At 37.8% G+C, this 23,173-nt stretch overlaps 1 protein-coding gene across 1 annotated transcript in view; it reads right to left on the bottom strand.

Moving 5' to 3' along the window:
* The window catches only part of scube3 (signal peptide, CUB domain, EGF-like 3), a 203,535-nt gene that overhangs the window by 139,520 nt on the left and 40,842 nt on the right, over window positions 1–23,173 (bottom strand). Inside the window, exon 2 of the mRNA XM_055166159.1 lies at window positions 15,040–15,162. Coding sequence (XP_055022134.1) covers window positions 15,040–15,162 — 123 coding nt within the window. The remainder of the gene's footprint in view (window positions 1–15,039; window positions 15,163–23,173) is intronic.

The following is a 23,173-nucleotide window of genomic DNA, read 5'->3' as shown; positions in this document are numbered from 1 at the left end:
TTTACACTTACCATCTACAAATAAGCCCTGAAAACCCATATCTATCCATAGCAGAGCTATTCTACAAAATCAACATTTCAGAGTTATTAACAAGGGCCCAACCAATATGGATTTTAAGTTGGGTTTATTTAGGCCACATTTACTGTAATTTTGTCTCCTTACAGTCATATTTAAAGACAGTAGGTCTAGTATTTTTGCATGATATTGTAGCTTTAAACAAAGTAGATAGCCTTTAGTGGTTAGCATAAAGTGTAATTAATTATATGAGTAATTGCCGATCATTCACACCTCTATTCACAGCTCATTTACATATCAATTCAGGTCCAGGAAAGTCTATACAGCCTCTATAGTCACTTTAGAGGCTACCACTGTAAGAGAAAAAAGGCTGTTTATATGTGGTAGCTTACAGCAACAAAGCGTTAATTAGTGAGAAAGAACAAAAAATTGTTCCAAAACCAACACATTTGCAACACTCACTGCTCACACAGACACCTCTCAGATCACAAGTCTTCACAAATAAGTGTCCTTTAAGACTAACTCATAATGATCATCCATAAAAGAAATAATCCAACATGTTGACTGCAGCTGTGTGTGTGTGTCCTCTGTCGGTGGGACAGTCCTCTGTCTATGGGACAGTCCTCTGTCTATGGGACAGTCCTCTGTCTATTGGACAGTCCTCTGTCTATGGGTCCTCTGGACAGTCTCTGTCTATGGGACAGTCCTCTGTCTATGGGACAGTCCTCTGTCTATTGGACAGTCCTCTGTCTATGGGACAGTCCTCTGTCGGTGGGACAGTCCTCTGTCTATGGGACAGTCCTCTGTCTATGGGACAGTCCTCTCTCTATGGGACAGTCCTCTGTCTATGGGACAGTCCTCTGTCTATGGGACAGTCCTCTGTCTATGGGACAGTCCTCTGTCTATTGGACAGTCCTCTGTCTATGGGACAGTCCTCTGTCGGTGGGACAGTCCTCTCTCTATGGGACAGTCCTCTGTCTATGGTCTATGGACAGTCCTCTCTCTATGGGACAGTCCTCTCTCTATGGGACAGTCCTCTGTCTATGGGACAGTCCTCTGTCTATGGACAGTCCTCTGTCTATGGGACAGTCCTCTGTCGGTGGGACAGTCCTCTCTCTATGGGACAGTCCTCTGTCTATGGGACAGTCCTCTCTCTATGGGACAGTCCTCTCTCTATGGGACAGTCCTCTGGGACAGTTCTGTAGCTGGCTCAAACTGCGCTTAGGGTCACTTTCATTTACAGTTAGTGTCTTAGATCAGACATAAGTGCATTTAAAGCAGCGCCTCTGTGTTGCGCACTGGTGTAAACAAAAACACGTGTGTCATGTGATTCTGGGGGCATTCAGGGGCAGTACGGTGTCATAGGCACAGACACAAATTACTCCTCTGATAAATATTGATGCGGTGCCACATATTAGGACATTTATCTGTCTGTAAATTGGATTAAATTGGACATAATATAAAGAATCTAAACTTTATACGAAGGTATAACATGCTCACATCACTTAACTTAGGCCAATAGCCGATATATGTCTCCAAGTGCTCATATCGACTGATAATATCGGCCAAAAATATTGGCCAACTAATATATTGGTATATATATTTTTAACCATGTTATCGTTGCTTCTCCTTCTCCTTTCCCCTCTTAAAGTTGTTTTAGGAGTAATTCTCCTATGTTTGAGCAATCTTTAATCACTTACTTTCAAAACGCTATATTTCGTCGTTTAATTCACGTTTTCAACATCATTGGCTAGTGTGACCACCACCATTTTCTAAGTAATTGTATTGTGATTTAAAATGTCTAAATTACAACATAATGATCCACAGGAGTCATAGATTATAATATAGCAGACACAGGCACAATAGGTCTTCTTTAAAACCACCTTTCATTAACATTGTTTGTCTCCTCATGTAAAGTGTCTCTGGGTATTTTGAAAAGCACTATGTAAGTGTTATGTATTACTATCTAGTGTTGTTATTATTATTATACTAATTCTTCAGCTACTCCTGACTGAGATCCTGTTTGAAGATCTAGAGGATGATCCCCAGAGAGCGGCTCTGCGGTCCGCCACTGCTCCTGACTGGTTTAGAGCAATGGCTTTAAAGGGGGTCACATTTAGAGGACACATTTTCCTACATGGACAGTTCACTGTAACCTCACACTCAATAGACTCAAACTCAAAATAGAACTCAAACTCAATTTACTAAGGCAATATGACAAAAAATGATACAAATTTGTTTCCTCATATTGATCAATGACAAATTTATAATGAGTTTTATTTTGTCACTTTAAAAAGTTATTAAAAACTGCTTTCACTATTGATTTCCTGAATAAAAACAAGACACTTTTTAATCAGTGTCATTTAACACAAAAAATAATCAAACCACTCGCTTTTACTGACAGAATTACTAGTTAAATGAAAAAGACCCAGGCGTATCATTGATCATTACAAATTACTGAATCTTGATCTTGATTCAAATTTGATTACTTGCATAACTCTAATTACAACCACTTCTACTATCACTCCTACTACTACTACCGCAACCACGTGAATTTCTAAAATGTGTACTAGTCCTAGTCACAGGAAAAACACTTTAACGGTCTATTTTTATTACACAAAATTGATTCTTGTGAGCTTGTAGCCATTTTATAATGTAAAGTTGTTATCTCATCAAAAACATCTTGAGTTGTGTTTTGCTTCGTTCATGTTTGCGTAATCTTTTAGAATTAGTCTGTCTACATCTCTAAAACTCAAAATGCTCTGTTTTGTGATGCCACATAGTTGTTTCACGTTAACAGCTACCATTTACCTTTAGTTCAGTATAGCCGGAATGATCCATATGAGTCTAGTGAAGGTGTATGGAGTTTAAAGGGACAGTTTGGAATTTTGAACATAGGGCCTCATTTTCTAGTTAGCCAAGGTGTTGGAGATGTGTTTGCAGAGGTCGCTGGTGCTAGGCTAGCGAACGTCAATGGCCATAGTTAGCCTGTCACTAAAAACAGTCTTACCCACTCCACAAATCACCAGAGACAAAATAATTATAACGCCAGACTGTCGATGTGAAAGTCTATGTCGGCAGAATAATTTTAAAAGTAAAACCAACCTTGCATTTGAAAGATTTATATCTGAGCAGCAGCAGCAGCTAGTTGTACTTCCCGCTGGAAAGCTTGGCAGGGGCGGACTGATATATAAGAAAATAGTCCCTCAACATGCGACGATTCACGTGATGCAAGGTTAGTTTTATTTCAAACATCATTCTGTCAGCACAGACATTCACACTGACATTGCTTCAGGTGCTTTGTGGAATGGGTAAGACTGTTTTAGTGGCAGGATAACTATGGCCATTGACATGCACTAGCCTGGCACCAGCGACTTCTGCAAATACAAGGACTGGATGGAATTTTTTTTTTAAATGTCTCCACACATCTACAACTATCTGGCTCACTAGGAAATGAGGCCCTTTGTCCAAAATTCCAAACTGTCCCTTTAAAAACACAGTGGAGCACTTCCTGTGCTACCACGTGACATCACAAGGTGGAACAGAGTGTTTTCTGTTTCAGAGAAGAACTGAATATCCAGGGTTTGTGTGTGAAACATGTGTGAATGAAACAAAACAAAACTCCTGGTACATTTGTGGCGAAGAAACAACACTATAACATCAGAAAGCAGCGTAATATCGGCCCTTTAAAACACAACCAAATCACCATTTTCAACAATATCCCTACATACATTTTGACCTGAAAGTACATATTAACTCTCGCTCCCCTGTAACCCTGCTTCTTTTACAGGCCATGACATTATTGACACGAGTGACTTAGCCAAAGTCAGAACTTAATATAGCTCCATATTGATTTTCACCATGATAAATCAATGTAACCTTAAAGCCTCATACTTCACCGGGATCCTACAGCAGAGATGGGAGACAGAGAGGCTGCAGATTGCTGTGACAGGCTGAGTGGAGTTGTCTGTTACGGTTACAATGATGGCTGGGGGGACCATGCACCCAGGAGCCCCATACATGTTGGATAGAGAACAGAGCATCCCTGCACTCAGCACTTACAGCCCCATTTAGGCCCGTGATCTTCTGTTTTCCACTCGGGACTTAATTGGATCTGACAGCGCTGGGATGGGGTTGAAACAATGAAAAGGCTCCCGTCATCCCGCTATCTCGCTACAAAATCACTGTCCCACTTCTTTTGAAATGTGCGACGCCCACTAAGTGTTGGCGCGCATTGCTGCCTCTCCGAAAAGGTTCAGATTGGGTCTATACAATGCACTTGTCATGTCTGAAAATGTCAGCGAACAATGATGTATTCCAAATGTACAAGAAATGATGGACAGATAGGTCTCTGACTAAAGCTGAGCAGTGAGAGGCATTCTAATAAAGGAGACATATCGGCTCTGGTTAAACAAGAATCAAAAATGTACTAGAAAGATGTATGTAAGTGTAAAATCTAATAGCTATTATTCTGAAAAGTTTTGCAATTAGACCTGAGAAATTGCAAGATACTGTGTACATTGTGAACAAACCCACTAGCGATGACATTTGAGACAAAACTGAAATAGGAACTACTCATATAAATACTAGAATCCCATGAATTAAATATGTTGGAGGGGTTAAAACCAGAGGTGGGACTTGCAAGTCGTGACTTGGACTCGAGTCAGACTTGAGTCACTATTTTTAGGACTTGAGACTTGACTTGATAAAATGGACTAAGACTTGGGACTCGACTTGGGCTTGAAGGTCAATGACCTGAACTTGACTCGGACTTGAGGCCTAAGACTTGAGAAGCACTTTTAAATCTGAATTTGTTCTATTCTGACTGTAATGATTCATTCTAAGATCTTGTCAAGACATTTAAAAAGGAAAAATTTACATCTCTTATATACTCTATAAATATTCATATTCAGCACGGTGGCTGAGTGGCTAGCACTCATACCTCACAGCAAGAAGGTCCCCGTGTCTGGATGGGTTTCCTCCGGGCACTCCAGTTTTCCCCATCAACCCAAAAACATGCTACATAGGTCTCCATAAAACAGTTGATAGTCAAGGTCAGTTAAATACAATCAATTCAATAATTGTGTGTCCTTAGGCAAGACTCTTCACCCACATTGCCTAGTATGAAAGTGGTGTGTGTGTGAGTGATGGTGGTGGTCAGAGGTGTCAGTCTGCCCCAGGGCAGCTGTGGCTACAATAGTAGCTTATCATCACCAGGTATAGAGTGAATGAATAATGCTAAATAATGCTCTGTAAAGTGTCTTTGGGGACAAAAAATGTCTGTGAAAAGCACTATATAAATAAAGAATTACTTACTTACTTATATACTCTATAAATATTCATATATAAATATACTATGACTTTATAAGTACAAATATCTTAAAATTCATATAAATTGCAAAAATCTAAATGACTTGAAGCTCAGAGCAGACGACTTAGATTTGGACTTGGACTTGAGGTCAAAGACTTACTTGAGACTTGCAAAACAATGACTTGGTCCCACCTCTGGTTTAAACTACAGATACAACAAGAATTTTCATTTGAATGATTTGTTGTTTGCAGAGGACATCCTATTATCAGTGTTTTCCAAAGTGTATGCTACCACAAAAAGTTTGGGAACCACTGATGCAAATAATTGCAGTCTTTGCGAATTACATATTGTCCAGCCCTAAATGCATCTAAAGTGGAATACGACCTGAATTGAAACTGTAGTTCAAAATTGGCTTTGTGATGTATATTGTTAACAGACAAAGCCAAAATTATAACTAGCAAAGTAGGTTGTTAGTCCCTGGGTAATAAAAGTGTACCCAAGAGTAAATGCACTCATTCTGTCTTTGAAGAGGACAAAATATTGCACTAAATCTGTACGTGGATGTCTTGAATAGCTCTGGAGGGGGTAATAGCTGCGAGTATGTTCTTCAGTTTTCACTATAAAACCTCTTGCATCTGGAACATTGTGATTTTAACTTTCACATGTGCAACATTGTGAAATATAAGAACTCTAAACTGCAATGTATAACAACCATTTCTTCCTATGTTAAAGGACCCATATTACACTATTTTCTGAGCTGTTATAATGTTGTTATCTCATCAAAAACATACCAAGAGTTGTGTTTTGTTTCATTCACAGACAAACCCTGCATTTTTAGGCTGAGTTCTTCTCTCAAACTGAGCACTTTGTTCCACTTTGTGATTACTGTCAAGTGCACCACTGTATTTTACTGAATATCCAATCTCTACTAAACAAAAGGTAAACGGTAGCTGTTAACCTGAAAACTACCACTACATGACATCACAAGGTTGGACAGAGCATTTTGAGCAAGTTGCAGGATTACTCAAACAATGAGTGTGAATGAAACAAAACACAACTCTGGGTATGTTTTTTGTGAAGTAACAACATTCTAATAAGGCTTAAAGCTCACAAGAGTCAATTTTGTGTAATATAGAGCCTTTACACTGAGTACCATTTATTAAAGTGTATCCTTGAAAGACAGATTACTTCTTTATCAACACAGCGGATGCGTTTGCAACCTGAGTGCAGAAAGCACCGCTGTCTGTGCAGTTAACATGAAATTACAACATTAGCTAGCGCTGTTGTCAGCGCACTAAAAGAGTTTATCGTGTGTGATAAAATAAGTTATGATGCTAAATTAACATTAGTGAGGGGGATACGTCTTAATGACCCGTATGTGTTAAATGCATCTCAAATTTCAGTAGCCAGACATCCACTCATACCTGATCGACACAACTAGCCCCGCTTCTCAGGACAGCCTGAAATCTGCTGAAATCCTAGAAGACACTGACATGATACCAGACAGTGGCTCTTTCTGCAGGAGACATGCACAGTTTAGCATGCAGTGCTATACTGTGCATCATGTAACATCATGGATATCACGTGCAGAGCTATGCAATTAATCAAATCATTGTCAGTGATCAGCTTGGGGCTTTTGAATTGACAACAGGAGACATCGTCAATAGCACGTGGTTTGAGGCAGAGGTTAGAATTAATTAATTAATTAATGGCACTAGTTAAAAGTCAGCATTGTTTATGTTCCAGAAATTAATATATTGTTTTTAATTTGAGAAAAATTTTACTGAATCCCTAATCCTTGTGACTGACAGAGGCTTAAAAGGCCCATATTACGCTATTCTGATCTATGTTATAAGGTTGTTTCTCATTGAAAACATACCTGAAGTTGTGTTATGTTTTTTTTTTTTTTTTTCATTCACACATGCTTAACACACAAACCCTGCATATTTAGGCTGAGATCATGCGGTAATATAAGAAGCGTTCTATTGTGTTTTTAAACTCCAAACAATTTCACTAAAATCATTTGGATAATTTCAGCCCTGGAATTGTCAATCTTTATTGAATTAAAGGTAAAAGGACGCTGTTAATTTGGGTAGGTGGGTGGTTATTTTTTGTTGTTGTTGTTGTTGTTATTAAAATTTTAAAAAGTCAAATCCTGAATCTGCCCAGTGAACACATTTTCATCCTAAGATCATCAGAGAAATGTGATGTTTGACTGTGGTGATATTGGTCTTCTTTTGTCATCTGTTGGTCACAAAATCATACTTACAAGACTGATGAGACCTGGCAGCACATTGTCTTACCAAACAATAAGCCAAATAACTCTATAGATTCAGGCTCAATAGTAAAAGATTGCAGGCAGCTTTGATTGCAGGGTAGAGCACTATCATGCGCTGCAACCTTGCAATATTTTTCTCAGGCACCTTAAGGTGGTACACAACCCTTTTTGGTCACTGTTGGCATTCAAAACCCCCAAAACAAAAACATACCTGCAAACTGATCAAGTAACCTTATGTCTAATGTTTGATTATAGGAACCTACATTTACCACTGCATTTGAAGGGAGTCAAGTCTTGTTCAGAACTATAGCATGCATTTTCATTTTCCCCCATATCATCTGGGGACCACCGGAAATAGTTTTGTAGCCCCCATGTTGAGAACCACGGCTCTAGAGTCCTTTAAAGTGCCCATATTAAGCTATTTTCTGATCTACTGGTATGTTCTAATGTTGTTTCCTCATCAAAAACATACCACTAGTTCTGTTTTGTTTCACTCACATGTTTAACGCACAAACTCTGCATATTTAGGCTGAATTTTACATGATATCATATAGTAACACAAGTGCTCCACTGTGTTTTTAAACTCCATACACCTTCACTAAAATCATTTGCATTATTTCAGGCTTGAAATACTAATGTCCACTGAACTAAAGGTAAAAGGTAGCAGATCACTTGAAAACTACTACTTTGGAGACGCAGACAGACAAATAAACTAGGATTACTCAAACATGTGTAAATGAAACTAACAGAGGTGGGGACTTGCACTCAAGACAGATTTGAGTCACTATTTTAGGACTTGAGACTTGACTTGAAAAAATGGACTAAGACTTGGGACTAGACTTGGACTTTCAGTGACTTGGGACTTGACTTGGACTTTAGGCCCATTACTTGAAAAGATTTGATGCTTCTCCTAAAAAAATATGTTTTTAGACAATACTTTTCTCTTTACAGTTGATAAATGCAGTACTGTGATATGGTATCCTCAAATGTACTACAGTAATACACAGTATTATACAGTATTATACAGTAGTATATAGTACAATACAGTAAAAGAGAGGGAACTACAGAGAACTACATGACAAAATAACTGTTATTAAGCACTTTTAAAACTGAATTCATTCCATTCTGACTGTAATGACTCATTCTAACATTTTGTGAAGACATTTAAAAATGAAGAAAAGCATTTATACAACTCTTATATAGTCTATAAACATTCATATATAAATATGCCATGGCTTTTTAAAATTCATGTAACTTGCAAATATCTAAGCTATATGTGGTGCTTTGGTTTAACACTTGAAATGACTTAAAGCTCAAAGCAGACGACTTGAACTTGACTTGGACTTATGGGCTAGTGACTCGAGACTCGACTTAAACTTGCCTGTCTTCGACTCGGACTTGAGGACCAAGACTTGAGACTTACTTGAGACTTGGAACAATGACTTGGTCCCACCTCTGGAAACTAAACACAAATTCAGGTATGTTTTTGATGAGGTAACAGCATCATAACATGGCTTAAAGCTCACTAGAGTCAGTTTTGCGTTATATAGGATCTTTAAGTTAGACCTGGTTTAGCCTTGGTTTTACTGCAGTCTAAATGCTTCAGTTTAGTCACATTTAAGACCTAGCGCAGTCCTATTCCAGATCACTTCTTTTAAGCTGGTATGAAAACGCCACAATTATTCTGAGGTAAACTTTGCGATTCGCTGCTGAAGACCTCATTTTAACACAATAATCAAGCCATCATGAGCGCGCGCAAGAGGGAGTGGTATGGTGAAAATAACAAGCTTCATTTTACAAACTCTTAAATTTCAGTCCTAGAGCTCACTTTCCAATCAAACACAAATAACCCAATGGAGCAGAAGCCGATAAAGTAATAATGTGGAAAAATATTTGAGCGCCTGCCTGAGCACCTTGTAGCCTTGCACTAAATAACTTCAGAAAGAGTGTGGCTATTCGTCGCAATCAGCTGCCATACTCATCAACTCCCTCAACCTGCTACCGATACCAAAATAATTAAACATTCCTCTGCTTTTGACTTCAGGTTAGTGAGTAAATCTTTCTTGAGAAGCCATCCACTATACAGCCTTCAGTTTAAATGAAATCCACACACATATTCTGCAGCCGATTCAATAAAGTGAGCGTTTGTAACCACAGGCAGAAGGCCATGGAAAACACACAGCCAAGTGAATGAAAGAATAATAGCGGTAAGGAAAAATGAAATGGAGAATTACAGGTTTGTAATAGGACTCGTATAAACTCTGGGATGTAATGATCGGGGGAGAGCTTCTGGGCACAGGAGAGGAGAGGAGAGAAAAACAGTTTTGAAGGATGGTTTATGGGAAGAAGGACTGAAGGCTGTCAAGAAAGGGTAAGGAAAACATAAGAGGACCAAAATAAAATACAGAGCTCCACAATATATGCCGCATTGAAGTGGCAATTTCTTTATTTTTAAATTATTTCGGTAACAGAATGTCTTCAAAATAAAACAAAATTACCAAATGTTTTTGTACCTGTAGTTTAGAAGATCTCTACAAACATGTCTGACACTTTTCTAATAGAGTGTCCACTACCTGCTTGACTTTAATTTGACAATCCCCATGGAAACAAGTAGCCCACATCACCAGGCTAAGCTACAGGTCAGATCTGTGGAGATGTGGGCCTGCTCACAGTAATAATGCATGTTTTTGCGGTAGTTTTGAGAAATAAAAACACCAAAACAGTAACTGAATAAATACCAAATATGTTTAATGCCATACTGTGGAACATCTCAGGCAAAGCAATAACAGCACCATAGCGACTAACGGTATGCAAAAATCGTTTCGTTTAATTTGATGATACAGTATCGATATCGTGGGCTGCTGTATCAATATATGGGCAAAAGTATTTTTTGGTGTATTTTACTACATTATTTTGTTACAGAGCTACAGTTGTGTTGCTTGTTTAGAGGAAGGAAACTCATTTGTGCAACACATTTGAAATATTGACTATTTTGATTATTAAAATGGTGTGTTTCATATTCACTTTGCACAAAAAGTGGTGTAACAAAGACTTTTAGTATCACAGAAATCAATTAGACATTATTTCGAATCATTTTGATATATATCGTATCGAATTGAAAGCTCACTGTATCGAGATATGTATCATATCATGTGTCTATGTATCGAGGTGTGTATCATATCAGCAACTTTTTAATGATACCCAGCACTAATAGCGACGAGCAGATAGAGTAGTTTACAATGCACACTCTGAACTAAATCCTACTTTTTAAATTCATATTGCAAATCAAGCAATAGTAAAACAGACAAAATATATACATTAAATTAACACATTAAATAAAAAACATAAAAAAGTTATATATGCATTTCAGAGAGATGTTAATACAAAATTTTAAACATCTCATGAGAAAAGACTGAAATAACAAACAAAAATCCCACCCCTCCAGAAAATGGCTAGACCAATATAAATAACTACAAGGCAAGCAGATTTGAAAGTTGCAAGGCCCAGAGGAGAGGGGGTGTTTGGTTCTGAGAAGAATAAAGGATATCATGGAAAATAAGGTAAATTTATTTAATTGCAGGTGTTTATATTTCTCAAAACAACCGCAAAAACATGTATTATTTCTGTGTGCGAGTCCACTTCTCCACAGATCTAACCTGCAACTTGGCCCGATGATGATGCCTGCTTGTCTCCATGGATATTAAGAGAGTTAAATTTAAAGGGACATTCCAGACTTTTGGACATAGGACCTCATTTCCTAATGAGCCAGAGTGTTGGAGACGTGTGGAGACACTTTTTTAAACATTCCATCCAGTACTTGTATTTGCAGAGATCACTGGTGCTAGGCTAGTGTATGTCAATGGCCATAGTTAGCCTGTCACTAAAAACAGTCTTACTCACTCCACAAAACACCGCAAGCAAAACAATTATTAGGCCAGATTAACAATGTAAATGCCTGTGTTGTTAGAATAATGTTTGAAATAAAACTCACCTTGCATCGCATGAATCGTGGCATGTTGAAGGACTATTTTCTCATATATCGGTCCACCGCTGCCATGTTTTCTATCAGGAAGTACAACTCACTGCTGCTGCTCAGGCAGAAATCCTTCAAATGCAAGGCTGGTTTTACTTCTAAAATTATTCGACAGACAGTCACATCAACAGTCCGGCATTATAACAGATTTGCCTCGGGTGCACTGTGGAGAGGGTAGTGGCAGGCTAACTATGGCCATTGACATACACTAGCCTAGCACCAGCGACCTCTGCATATACAAGGACTGGATGGAATATTTTAAAAAGTGTCTCTACATGTCTCCAACTCTCTGGCTCACTAGGAAATGAGGTCCTATATCCAAAATTCTGGTCTATCCCTTTAATGCCACACTGTAGAACAACAACACTGAGTCAAGCGGGTGGCGGACTCTCTACCAGAAAAGCTACACAATGCAGTTATGAATATTAAGTGTGCTATCAAATTCATATTTTCTATTGGAGCACCTTTGTCCAATATGTGACCAACCTCTTGAGTGACAAGTGAAGTTAATGTAACAGATACATTAACTTAACTTTCCACCAGCAAGTGTCTTGCTCAAGGACACAGCGCCAGCATTCAAACTGCCAAACTTCGATTAAGTGGACAAACACTACCACCAACTGAGCTACTGTCACCCTGTTGATATAGCTACTAAATTGTGAGCAGATTTTACAGCCAAGATCCAATAGATAGGACAGGGACATTAAGCTGTATTTATGAGTGCATTACATTTCTGATGGCAGTCTCCCAAAGCTCAATTTTGATTCATTTTTCAATACTTTTTCTACCTTTCTTTAGTCTATATATCAAAATGCACTGAACTCAATAGCATAGAAATGTAAATCCTTTTGCGCTTTTATTGACTCTCCAAGCAGTGTAAAGGCAGGCACAGAGCATTTTACAGCACATTTTACTAAAGCCCTAATGGTTAACACTATTTTCACATACCGGTAAAACTTTTGCAGGGGTATGATAGTAATATGTGTTACATTTGGCAGAGATGTGGTCCCTTCTTAATTCTCTCCTAAAACATGTGTCAGACATTTACTGCCCCATTTGGTCTCGTCACAAAGGAACACTCTGCACCTGGCTCTCCACTTTCTCTCATCCTTCGCTCTTTCTCCCGAGCCGAGTCGCTAATGAGTCACTTGGAGAGAGATAGAAGCGCTTATCATAGTTTTATCACGACTGTCACTGCCCCACAGGCTTGCTGTCAAATACTGTAGATATGCAGAAAAATCCACCAAAACATAGCCCTCTTAAATTTAGTGTCAAACGTTTAACAGAATCAGGTGCAATGTCGACCCACCAATTAAGTTATTATAGATTCATTTCAACTTAATGTATATATTTTCTGAACACATCTTACAACATGTAGATTTTGTCAGTTAATTTTTGTTAAACCATTTACAATAATTAGAAACTATAATGAGATACTTCCTTAGCATACATCTACAGGTATAGGTATAAGTATAGCTGTAGAAAATTGTATTTTATGCAGTAGTATGAGTAGCAGCAACAAGGAACATTGACTCTCATGAGTTTTAAACCATGCTAGAATGCTGTTACCCAGAGGTGGGGACTTGCAAGTCTTGACTTGGACTCGAGTCAGACTTAAATCACTATTTTTAGGACTTGAGATTTGACTTGATAAAATAGACAAAGACTTGGGACTTGACTTGGACTTGAAAGTCAATGACTTGGGGCTTGACTTGGACTTGAGACCTGTGACTTGAGAAGACTTGACGTTTCTCCTAAAAAAAATATAAGTTTTTAAAAAATATTTTTCTCTTTACCGTTGATACTCCCACTTCTCTATTTATTAAAAGTCATATAAATTGCAAAAATCTAAGCTATATTTGGTATTTTTTTAAAAGATGTGAAATGTACAAAGCAAAGCACACAACTTGGACTTGACTTGAAATTATAGGCCAGTGACTCGAGACTTGACTTGGACTTGCCTGTATTTGACTTGAGACTCTGACTTGAGACTTACTTGCAACTTGCAAAACAACAACTTAGTCCCACCTCTGCTGTTACCTCATTAGAAACATACCCAGAGTTCTGTTTTGTTTCATTCACACATGTTTGAGTAATTCTTTATCATTAGTCTGCTTACATCAAAGCTCAAAATGCTCTTTTCCACCTTGTGATGTTATACAGTGGTAGTATTATATTTATCACTTGATTTCACCATTAGTTCAATAGAGCTTGGCAGTTTCAGGACTGAAATCATCCAGATGATTCTAATGAACGTGTATGGAGTTTAAAAACACAGTGGAGTGCTGCTTGTTTTACCACATGACATCACAAGGTAGAACAGAGTACTATCTATTTGAGAGAAGAACATGTGTGAATGGAAGAAAACACAGGTTTATGGTGAGGAAACAATATTAAAAGAAAAAATAAGAAAAAAGAATAAGAAAATAGTGTAAGATGTGCTGTTTAAAAGGGGAATTATAAAAGTAAGATTTTGTGTTTAGGATATCAGCAGTAAAGTGCCGCAGGAAATACACAAATACTTTGGGGCAAAAAGGGCACTGCAGAAAATGTAACTTTGCTCTGATTTTAAATTTAAAGTGGAACTTTAAAGATTACTGGTGGAGATATATTTTTCTTGTTTTACTTCATGCTGAGCACTGCACTGTTTGTATATATTTGGGAAAATAATTTATATCTGAACCACATACATTGGTCGTCAGTAGCTCATCGACCTGGAGGTCATAAAATTCATCCCAACTCCCACAGATACTTACTGTTGTTGTGTCCTTGGGCAAGAACTTAAGTCACCTTACCTTCAGTGTCTGCTTACACTAGTGTATGAAGGGTGTGCAAGTAGGTGAGTGCTTCCTTGAGTGCCGACGGAAGGTAGAAAAATGCAGTCTAAATTTACATTATGATCAGGGAATGCAGGCATAATTTATCGGACATTGGTTTCTCTGCATTCTCATACTTTTATTAATCATTCTAACTTAAAACATACAATATAGCACTTTTCATAGCACTCAAAGTCATTTCAAAGCTCCGTGTTTTGTTTCATTCACACATGTCTGAATAACCTTTTAATATTACTTTGTCTACATCTCCAAAGCTCACAATGCTCTGTGTTGCCTTGTTTTCAAGTTGACAAGTAACTTTTACCTTTAATTCGATAGATTGGCAATTCCAGGGCTGAAATCATCCAAATGATTCTAGTAAATGTGTGTGAAGTATAAAAACATAGTGGAGCGCTTCCTGTATTACCACATGACTTCACAACATGGAACAGAGTGTTTTCAGTTTGAAAGAAGAACTCAGCCTAAATATCCATGTATGTTTTTTGATGAGGAAGCATTATAACATAGCTCAGAAACCAGCTTAATATGGGCCCTTTAAGAGTAGTAGTTTTATTGAGAGCTGTACCTTCACAATGCTTCCCGTCTCCTTTGTACCCAGACTTGCAGATACATTTGTAGGACTTGAGGGTGTTCTGGCAGATGGCGTCAATGCTGCAGTTGTCAATGTTCTCTGTGCACTCGTCCACATCTACAAGAGCGGAAAGAAAGAAAACATGAAGTAGAGAAGCACAGAGGCTTATTAAAGGTGCACCGTGTAACTTTACTGGAAGGTTCACCATCTGCTTTTCTGTCTCCACGGAGATGTCATTGCTTTGCCTGGATTGTTCTGTAGTATGACATTAAATTGATCTATCCCCATGGAGTCAAGCAGGTAACGCTCGGTCTGATCTGTGGAGAGGTGACCCTACTCACAGTATGAATGCATGATTGAGTATTTTTGAGCAATAAAAACAGCTGCAATTGATTAGATTGGAAATATACAGTATGAGTTTAATGTCATACTGTGGAACATTCCAGGAAAAGTTCAATTCATCTCCATGGACAAATGGCTTGTGGGTGTACTGGTAAAAAAATTAAAAAAAAAGTTCTTTACAACACTCATTGTCATCTCATCCTCCTCCTTTCATCTCATCCTCCTCCTTGTATTTTTACCATCAGAACAGGCAAACACAACATAAGTAACTGTCAAATGCTTTCAATGTTTATATTTCAAAATGAAATTGTTCTTTTGACAAAATTATTCCAGTGATTATTTTATCACTGGCTTTTGGTCATACAGCTACTTTTAGCATCTCACTTAGATTTGAGATTTGAGCCTCCAGTCCATGTTAATCCCAGATGACTATTCCAGGTGTAAAGGATTACCTCCACAGAGCACAGGAGAGGGCCAGCTTAGTGCGGTTTACACAGCCTCCCATAGGAATAGTGTTATCAGCTCCTGGAGCAGGAGCCAGCTGATAACACTGCACAATGACCACTAACACAAACCTAAGGCTTAGCCAATCGACCCCATTACTGCTTACAAAGTATCGCCAAGTCAAACTCTAAAAGGTCTATTACTTTAAGGGACAGTATGTAAGATTCTACATTTCAGAAACATGACCTATGTGTGTTCCTAGAGAGAAGGTAGAAATGTTCAAATTAAATGCAGCTTTTACTGGTAACAATTGAAATCTTGATTTATTCTTAATAACAAAAAGTTTAGACATGATGGTTAAGTTATAATTGGATGTTTTGGTTCTCAAGAAGGTTCTCATTATTCTGTCAGAAAGCAGAGCTAGCCTCACAAGTCTCTCATTTGGGTTGCCAGTTTCAATGTTAAAATCCAGTCGGTTTAAACCTAAAATGCCTCTCTCTGATCGGAATCCTGTCTGCCTAAAATCCAGCACTTGCGGCCAGTCATGAATCAGTGCTAGTGCAGATTCTGCAGCTCAGAGAGTGTCCATGTACTGAGAATCAGAAAGATGTTTGTGTCCTCAATGTGCAGGTTAAAGTACTGGTAACCCAGGTTCAGTTGTGATTGAAAAATCGTTTTAAAACAGTTAGAGTGCAGGCTACACACTGTCCCTTTGAGCAGAAGTAAAAGTATTATTTTAGATTCTGATGTGTATGTGGATCTGGGGTGAGGAAGCTGTGACTGTAATAACATATTTGTGCAACAATATGAACTTGTGATAATCTGTTGTTTTCTTGCTTCTATTTGTTGTACTCACTGTGATCCACTGGGGTTAGTGTTCACCTGTCTTTATTTGAATGTTATAAAAATAAGTAAGACAATACTGAAATATATTTAAAGCAGCAAAAATAGAGAGGTTTCTGGTTTTTCTACAAAGTTTTAGTAAATAAATAAAAATAAAGTAAATAAATACATAAAGTAAATTTTAAAAAAGTGTGAGAATCATACATTTCCAAATCGTATCAGTGAATAATGGTAGTAGTATGTTGGATGTATTATAGGCCTGTCATGATAATTACTATATCAACTTACCATTCAATATATGACTTTTTAAAAATGTATTTATTTAGAAGGTTGAATAATGAACTAAAATGATTAACAAATTACTTAATCTGCTGTTGATTTATTGCAGTTCAACAATATTAAACAATAAAAAAATGGGAGAGTAATTCTGTTTTATGCTTTGGTTTCAGTATTATCATTTACCATCTATATTTACTTCAGCAATATATTACACTTGGAAATTTGTTATAATGTCAGGCCTATGTATTAGATTGTATTCATCCAAAGGTTAAAAAAGTTGAAAAAGCTACAAAAGTAAATATAACTAATCACTGCAAGCCTCAGCCAGTTTTGTGCTTTAGGGCGCATATCAGAGTATAAACAGCTGAATATGCACAACACAGGAAAACAACATTACCACTAAAAGTCCACATTTCATTCTGACTTTCTTTCAATATAGCCTGTGGTGAATCAATTAGTGTTCTTAAGGGACTGTCACAATTTATCCCGAATATTTATTTTGCAGTGTAAAAACAAGCAGCGAAGATATTATAGACAGTTCTGTGGCATGGATTCCACAAAGCCACTTAAGCACTGCAGCCTCCCCCGAGCCCAATATTGATTTATATTATGTGAGAACAATGAGAATCCCAGTGTGCATGGTCTGGGCCTGTTCTGTCTCCCCACATAAGAGGAAGTGTTTTTCAATAGCGTGGGCATTAATCATGTCTAAATATCTATCTTATTGTCAGTGTTCTCAGAGCCAAGTCTGCGCTGTAGTTAATATTCATTATGACACAAGTCTTTTCATCTTCTTATGAATGTTTCCAGATGGGGTGCTTTATCTTTCCACGCTGCGAGGCCTGTTCACCTCACACAGATGTAGGACAGATAAGGCAGCACTGATGCACTGTACACACACACACTTCATACATTATACAATACGGTCTTTATATTTTGGAGTGTGTGTGTGTATATATATATATATATATATAATGAGTGAACAGATATATGAGAATTGAATTTGGGTTGGCCTGTTCATCTAATGCAGATGTTGGACAGATAAGGCAGTACTAGCACACTGGACATGAGAATAAAGATATATAAGCATTACATAATACATTACATGCTTTCTTTGAGCGTATAGATATATTAGAATTCTATTTTAAGTAGGCTTGCTGTCAGAATGTTTTTAAAAAAAAAGTGTAATATGAATTTTACAGAATGGATTGAGAATTTAATATCAGATTTTGATTTGAATAAAAAAAATATATATAATAATAACAGAGAATTATTTACTTTCTTTATGTGTGCGGCGACAGTGGCTCAGTGGTTAGAGCAGTGCACCCCAAATCCTGCGTTATTATTCTGTGGTCTTATACTAGTTCTGATACAGATACAAGATGAATTTAAAACTGTTCAGGAAAAGTGTTTGTGTTTTGTTTTGTTTTTTCAATAATGATACTTGCTCAGTTGGTTATTCAAGTTCTAGTATTAGACTGATCTGATTTTTGATACTTTTGACAGCGAAAAACTAGGATAAACCATAATACTGAGGACTACTTTGACACTGATACTGTAATGCTGGCTTTATAGTGACTGCAAGACGACTACAGTACGTACTTTGAGCAAGGCTTGCATATTGCCTGTTACACTAACTACAACAAATGCGGTGTGTATTTGACCAAAGCAACGCGGTTTCATGTGGGTTCACGCGATAACACATGATAACACAAGTCTAATGACCTGAAACCGCTCCAGACCACTGTGGTGTCGGGGAAAGATACACTTCTTGCAGATTCTTTCTGCGTGTGGCAGGGCGCAAAGGTCAAAGGTCAGTGTGGTAGGGTGCGTTGATTTTAAAGACTTGCTTGATTCGTGATGATTTGGTGTGTAACAATAACCAAAATATCGTGATATCATATCATCAAAAGTCTCTCAATAATACTGTGGGCCATCATAATATATCACATCTCAAGTTTCTTTATATAAATTCATTGTTATGGTGCAGCAATAGCTAAAAAAACAGAGGGAACTGCATCGATCATGATCCTTTGCTCCATTTAGGTGCAAACTACATGAAGAAATAGCAGTTCTAAGCACTTTTAAATTTTAGTTCTTTGAATTAAGTCTTGTTAAAGCATTTTAAGAGGAAAAAGTAGCACATTCACAATTTTGTTAGCCTCCACAAAATATCGCAATAAATATCGTACCGTAAGATGTATAATGTGAAAATATCGTACCGTGAGATTTGGATATTATTACATCCCTAGTGATGAGTATTGTCTAAAAGCACAAGAGTAAGTTATTTCACAACGTTTATAAATGTCACACCTCCACCTTGATTTCAGTATCAATTTAGAGGTGTGACTTGAAATTAAGGTGTGACAACGGAAAGCTATTCCATATAATTCATCATTTTGCATGTATTTTCCATCTGATATTTGTTCAAGAAATATATGTAATCAAAGTACCTACATACGTTTGTCATAGACCATGTTTCTGGAGCAAAATAGTTTTGGACTAGCTGCAGTGTTCCTCACTCAACACTGTTTTCCTATAACTGGACTTTTTCTCCCAAACTCTTGTCTGGCAGCTTTAATAAGTTATTGATACGGATCCAAGAGACAGATGGACAACAAACAGTGGAGTGGCCGCGAACCCCAGATGCCTTTTCTATGGAAATAAACATGTCATAATCAATATCGCCTTCTCTCCATCGCAGAAGAGAAGCTGCCTTCAAGAACGCACTCATCCCTCCCTCCTAATTGACTCCTGCCCCAGTTATAAAAAGATGTTGTTTTTCATTGAGCATTTCGTTCATTCTTTTGTGTTGAAGAATTATGGCCACGGAAGGCAAGTCGCAGCAGCCAACTCTTTGAATAAACAAAATCAAAACAACGAAACCAGAAAAGAAGAAATTTGAACACTTTCTGGGGCCAAGTGTGACTGCATCTGCATGGTTTAAGCATTTCAGTAATTTGAGGCACAGCTAGCCAACGCTGATCTTACATTCTCAAAGTATTGAACGCAATGATTATCTTGGATGAATTTGGTCAAACAAATATGCAGAGTTTACGCTCCGGTGCCCTCAGAAGGCTCCAAATGCCCCATAAAATTTAACTCGAGGCAATTGCGAGAAAGTGCTTATTCAAAATGTGATAATATAGTCTACTAGTGGATGCTGTGCTACTTATTTGGAGAAGGAAACCGAATCAGCTTTCTTTTGCGCACACACAAAATCAATCTGGGCTGCACAGTGTCAACAAGAGTGCACGGGAGCTGTGTCATAGAGGTTAGTACAAAAGGGAGACAAGTGCTGAAGCGTAAAGCAATAGTTTATGAAGATTACAGTGCTATTAGGGCTATAATGCAAACTTAGACTCCCATCAAAGCTTATGGTCTGTTCGTAATAGTCACACAGTTAAATGGTAGGTTTGCTTTCTGCCACATCATCCAGAACTTTAGCTCATTCTGCAAGATTTCTTCTCCTTAGCAGTCGAAGAACCCATCACGATATAATAATAATAATATAGAGAGAGGGGGTTATATCTAGACATTGTACGCTCCACAAACTTTGTAAAGTGCTTTACAGGAGTCCATTATTCCATCACATTTTGGGGAAGGGAGCTGCTTCCGTAACCACATCTTCCTTGTAGTCGATTGACAGACATGGGCTCCAACCGTGACCAAAAAAAACTGCATTGTCTTGTGCAATAATGCTATCAGCGAACACACAACAAAGCTTTGTAATTGTGAGATATACTGCAATTATATTAGCAACAACTACGGATGTAGTCGATTGAAGAAATCCTTGGTTGACTAAAGACATGCCTAGGCCTGTAACAATAAAAGATTTTGCTGGACGATTAATTGACCAAGAAATTACTGCGAAAAACAACAATATTGACATTTTGAGACCATTTTCAACTAATATAATGCAAATACACCCTTTCAAAGATCAATAACTTGACTTTCTAAAGAACATTTAACACAGGAACTGCAAGACAACCAAAAACAATAGGCCTAAATAAAATAGACTTGTTAACATAAAAATAGCCTAATAGTCTGGGTTAAAGCAAGGACTTGTTAACAAAAACTGCACTTGAATAAACCATTGTTGAACCAAACACAACCAAAAGAGTAAATAAAATGGATTATTAAGTCTCTGTAACAAAATTGCCCTTAAAAGTGGTCCCACACTGCAGCTTTCGTGTTCGGCTTTGAAACTAATTCCATCTGTTTTCAAATCAGGTGCTCTCTACCCCAGGGGTCTCCAACCTACCAGTAGCTCTCCATTCCCTTCCAAGTAGCTCACCACGGGATTTCTGAATCATACATTCTGTGTGAAATAAAAACTCAAATTTGATTGATTATATCCCCGTTTCCTTTGTAAATGTATAATTTTGATGCCTAATTTTGTGCGCTGATAACTGGATAATGGGTTATGTTTTATTGGCATCTAACTGTACCTCATCTTCAGCTCACCATGGCTTTATATTTACAAAATTTCTGGACACCTCTAAAATTAGTAGCTCTCTGGCAGTTTCATTTTACAAAAAGTAGCTCACAGGAGGAAAAAGGTTGGAGACCCCTGCTTCTACTCAGTGGTGGTACGAGACCATGTGACTTGCAAGCATAGACTGTATTTATAAATGGACATAGCCACCGCCTTCCAAATAAGAAGTTTGGATGCGGCTCTTCTGGCTCCAGCTGACCCTGGCTCCCATTGACTTACATTAGAATATTGTGGCCCCTCTCTCAGTAACTGCTGCTCTGAGCCCTGCCATTTTGGTCTTAAGATGTTTGTATTAACCCGCTCTACATGATTTTATTTTGCTATTTTATCCATCAAAAAAAAATCCAAGTCCACTTTTTTATACAGTCAAGTAGCCAAAGGAAATGAGAGGAGCCAATAGAGAGCGAAAGAAGACTTTTGACATTCAGTCTCTTTGGCAGAGAGCGCAAGAGATGAAGAAAACAAACAATCATGCAAATAGAAATTATCGTGGCTGGAAAAGTTATCAAGCTTGTTAAAAGTTTTCATGTGGTAAATTGATTTATTGATTATTGTTACAGGCTTAGACATGCCCTGCTGATTGATTAGTCAACTGAAAAGGGAGCTCCCAAAACACTGCCAAAACAAATGAATATCTAACAATAACAACACAGGAGTTCATGCAAAAAGAACTACTTATAACAAAAGGTGCTAGGAAACTGTGTTTACGTGAAAAAAATGCTGAATTTACTCATGATTCACTTCCAAACTCGCTATTTATTAACACACATTTACTTCCTTTAAATACAAATAAAATAAAGAAAAACCTATAAAATTTTTGGTTGATTATGACACCATCAACCAATTAATCAACTAAACAACTGAAAGAATACATCCCAAGAAACAACTTTCAAGAATGTGGTGTGGGCCATTCTGTGAGGAGTTTGCATGTTCTCTCTGTGTCTTTGTCGGTTTTCTTTGGGCACTCTGATTTCCTAGCCTGATTCATCAGCCAGTTTCACTTTGTAGAAACCGTCTGACCTCGCAGTGTTAGGATTCGTTCGCTTGACGGTAGGCGGGTACTTTTTTCATTTAACCAATCGCTGCTATTTGGTCCTGACGTATGTACTGTGCTGCTAACGTGGCTAACTGGTATATTAAGCCTTTCCCAAAGGGCAATAACGTCTTTCCCCTCGATAAAATTCACCAAACATTCTCTTTGTTCCAGCTTTAAATCCTCAATCTTGGAAATCGTTGCCAACACAGAATGTATGGCTCTTCGCTGATTAGCTGGTGCCCGAACTCGCACTTCCAGGGTTTTTTGCGAACTGTCTAGTGTATTCAAACTCCTGACCTAGTCGCTGGAGAGAAATGAAATTGAGCAGAGGCACTAGGTGGCGCCAGCTTGTCTACTGATTTCCTCCATCAACCCAAAACATGCAGATATTCTCCAGCTATGGTAGTCCTGACTAAGCTTATACTTCTAGATCTGGAGATGGGTGTTGGTGAAAGGTTGCCCACTGCTCCTGACAGGTTGATCCAGTGGCATTGAAAGATGGGGCAAATGCATAAGGAACAATTTGGTAAAATATATAATTGCCATTTGTCTGACAAGAACTGCAATCGTGATTTATGATTTATTGAAAGGATTCTCTTCAAAGTTCTCATTTTAAATGAAGAAACTGACAAAAAGACTGAAAAATGAACTTAGAAACTAATATAAGAATCACATTCCAGGTCATG

Source organism: Boleophthalmus pectinirostris, unplaced genomic scaffold (genome assembly GCF_026225935.1).
Source record: "Boleophthalmus pectinirostris isolate CB_2022bp ecotype Guang Dong unplaced genomic scaffold, ASM2622593v1 HiC_scaffold_8, whole genome shotgun sequence".
Lineage (NCBI taxonomy): Eukaryota > Metazoa > Chordata > Actinopteri > Gobiiformes > Gobiidae > Boleophthalmus > Boleophthalmus pectinirostris.
Note: the sequence above shows the minus strand (reverse complement) of the source record. Positions and strands in the feature narration are given on the sequence as shown.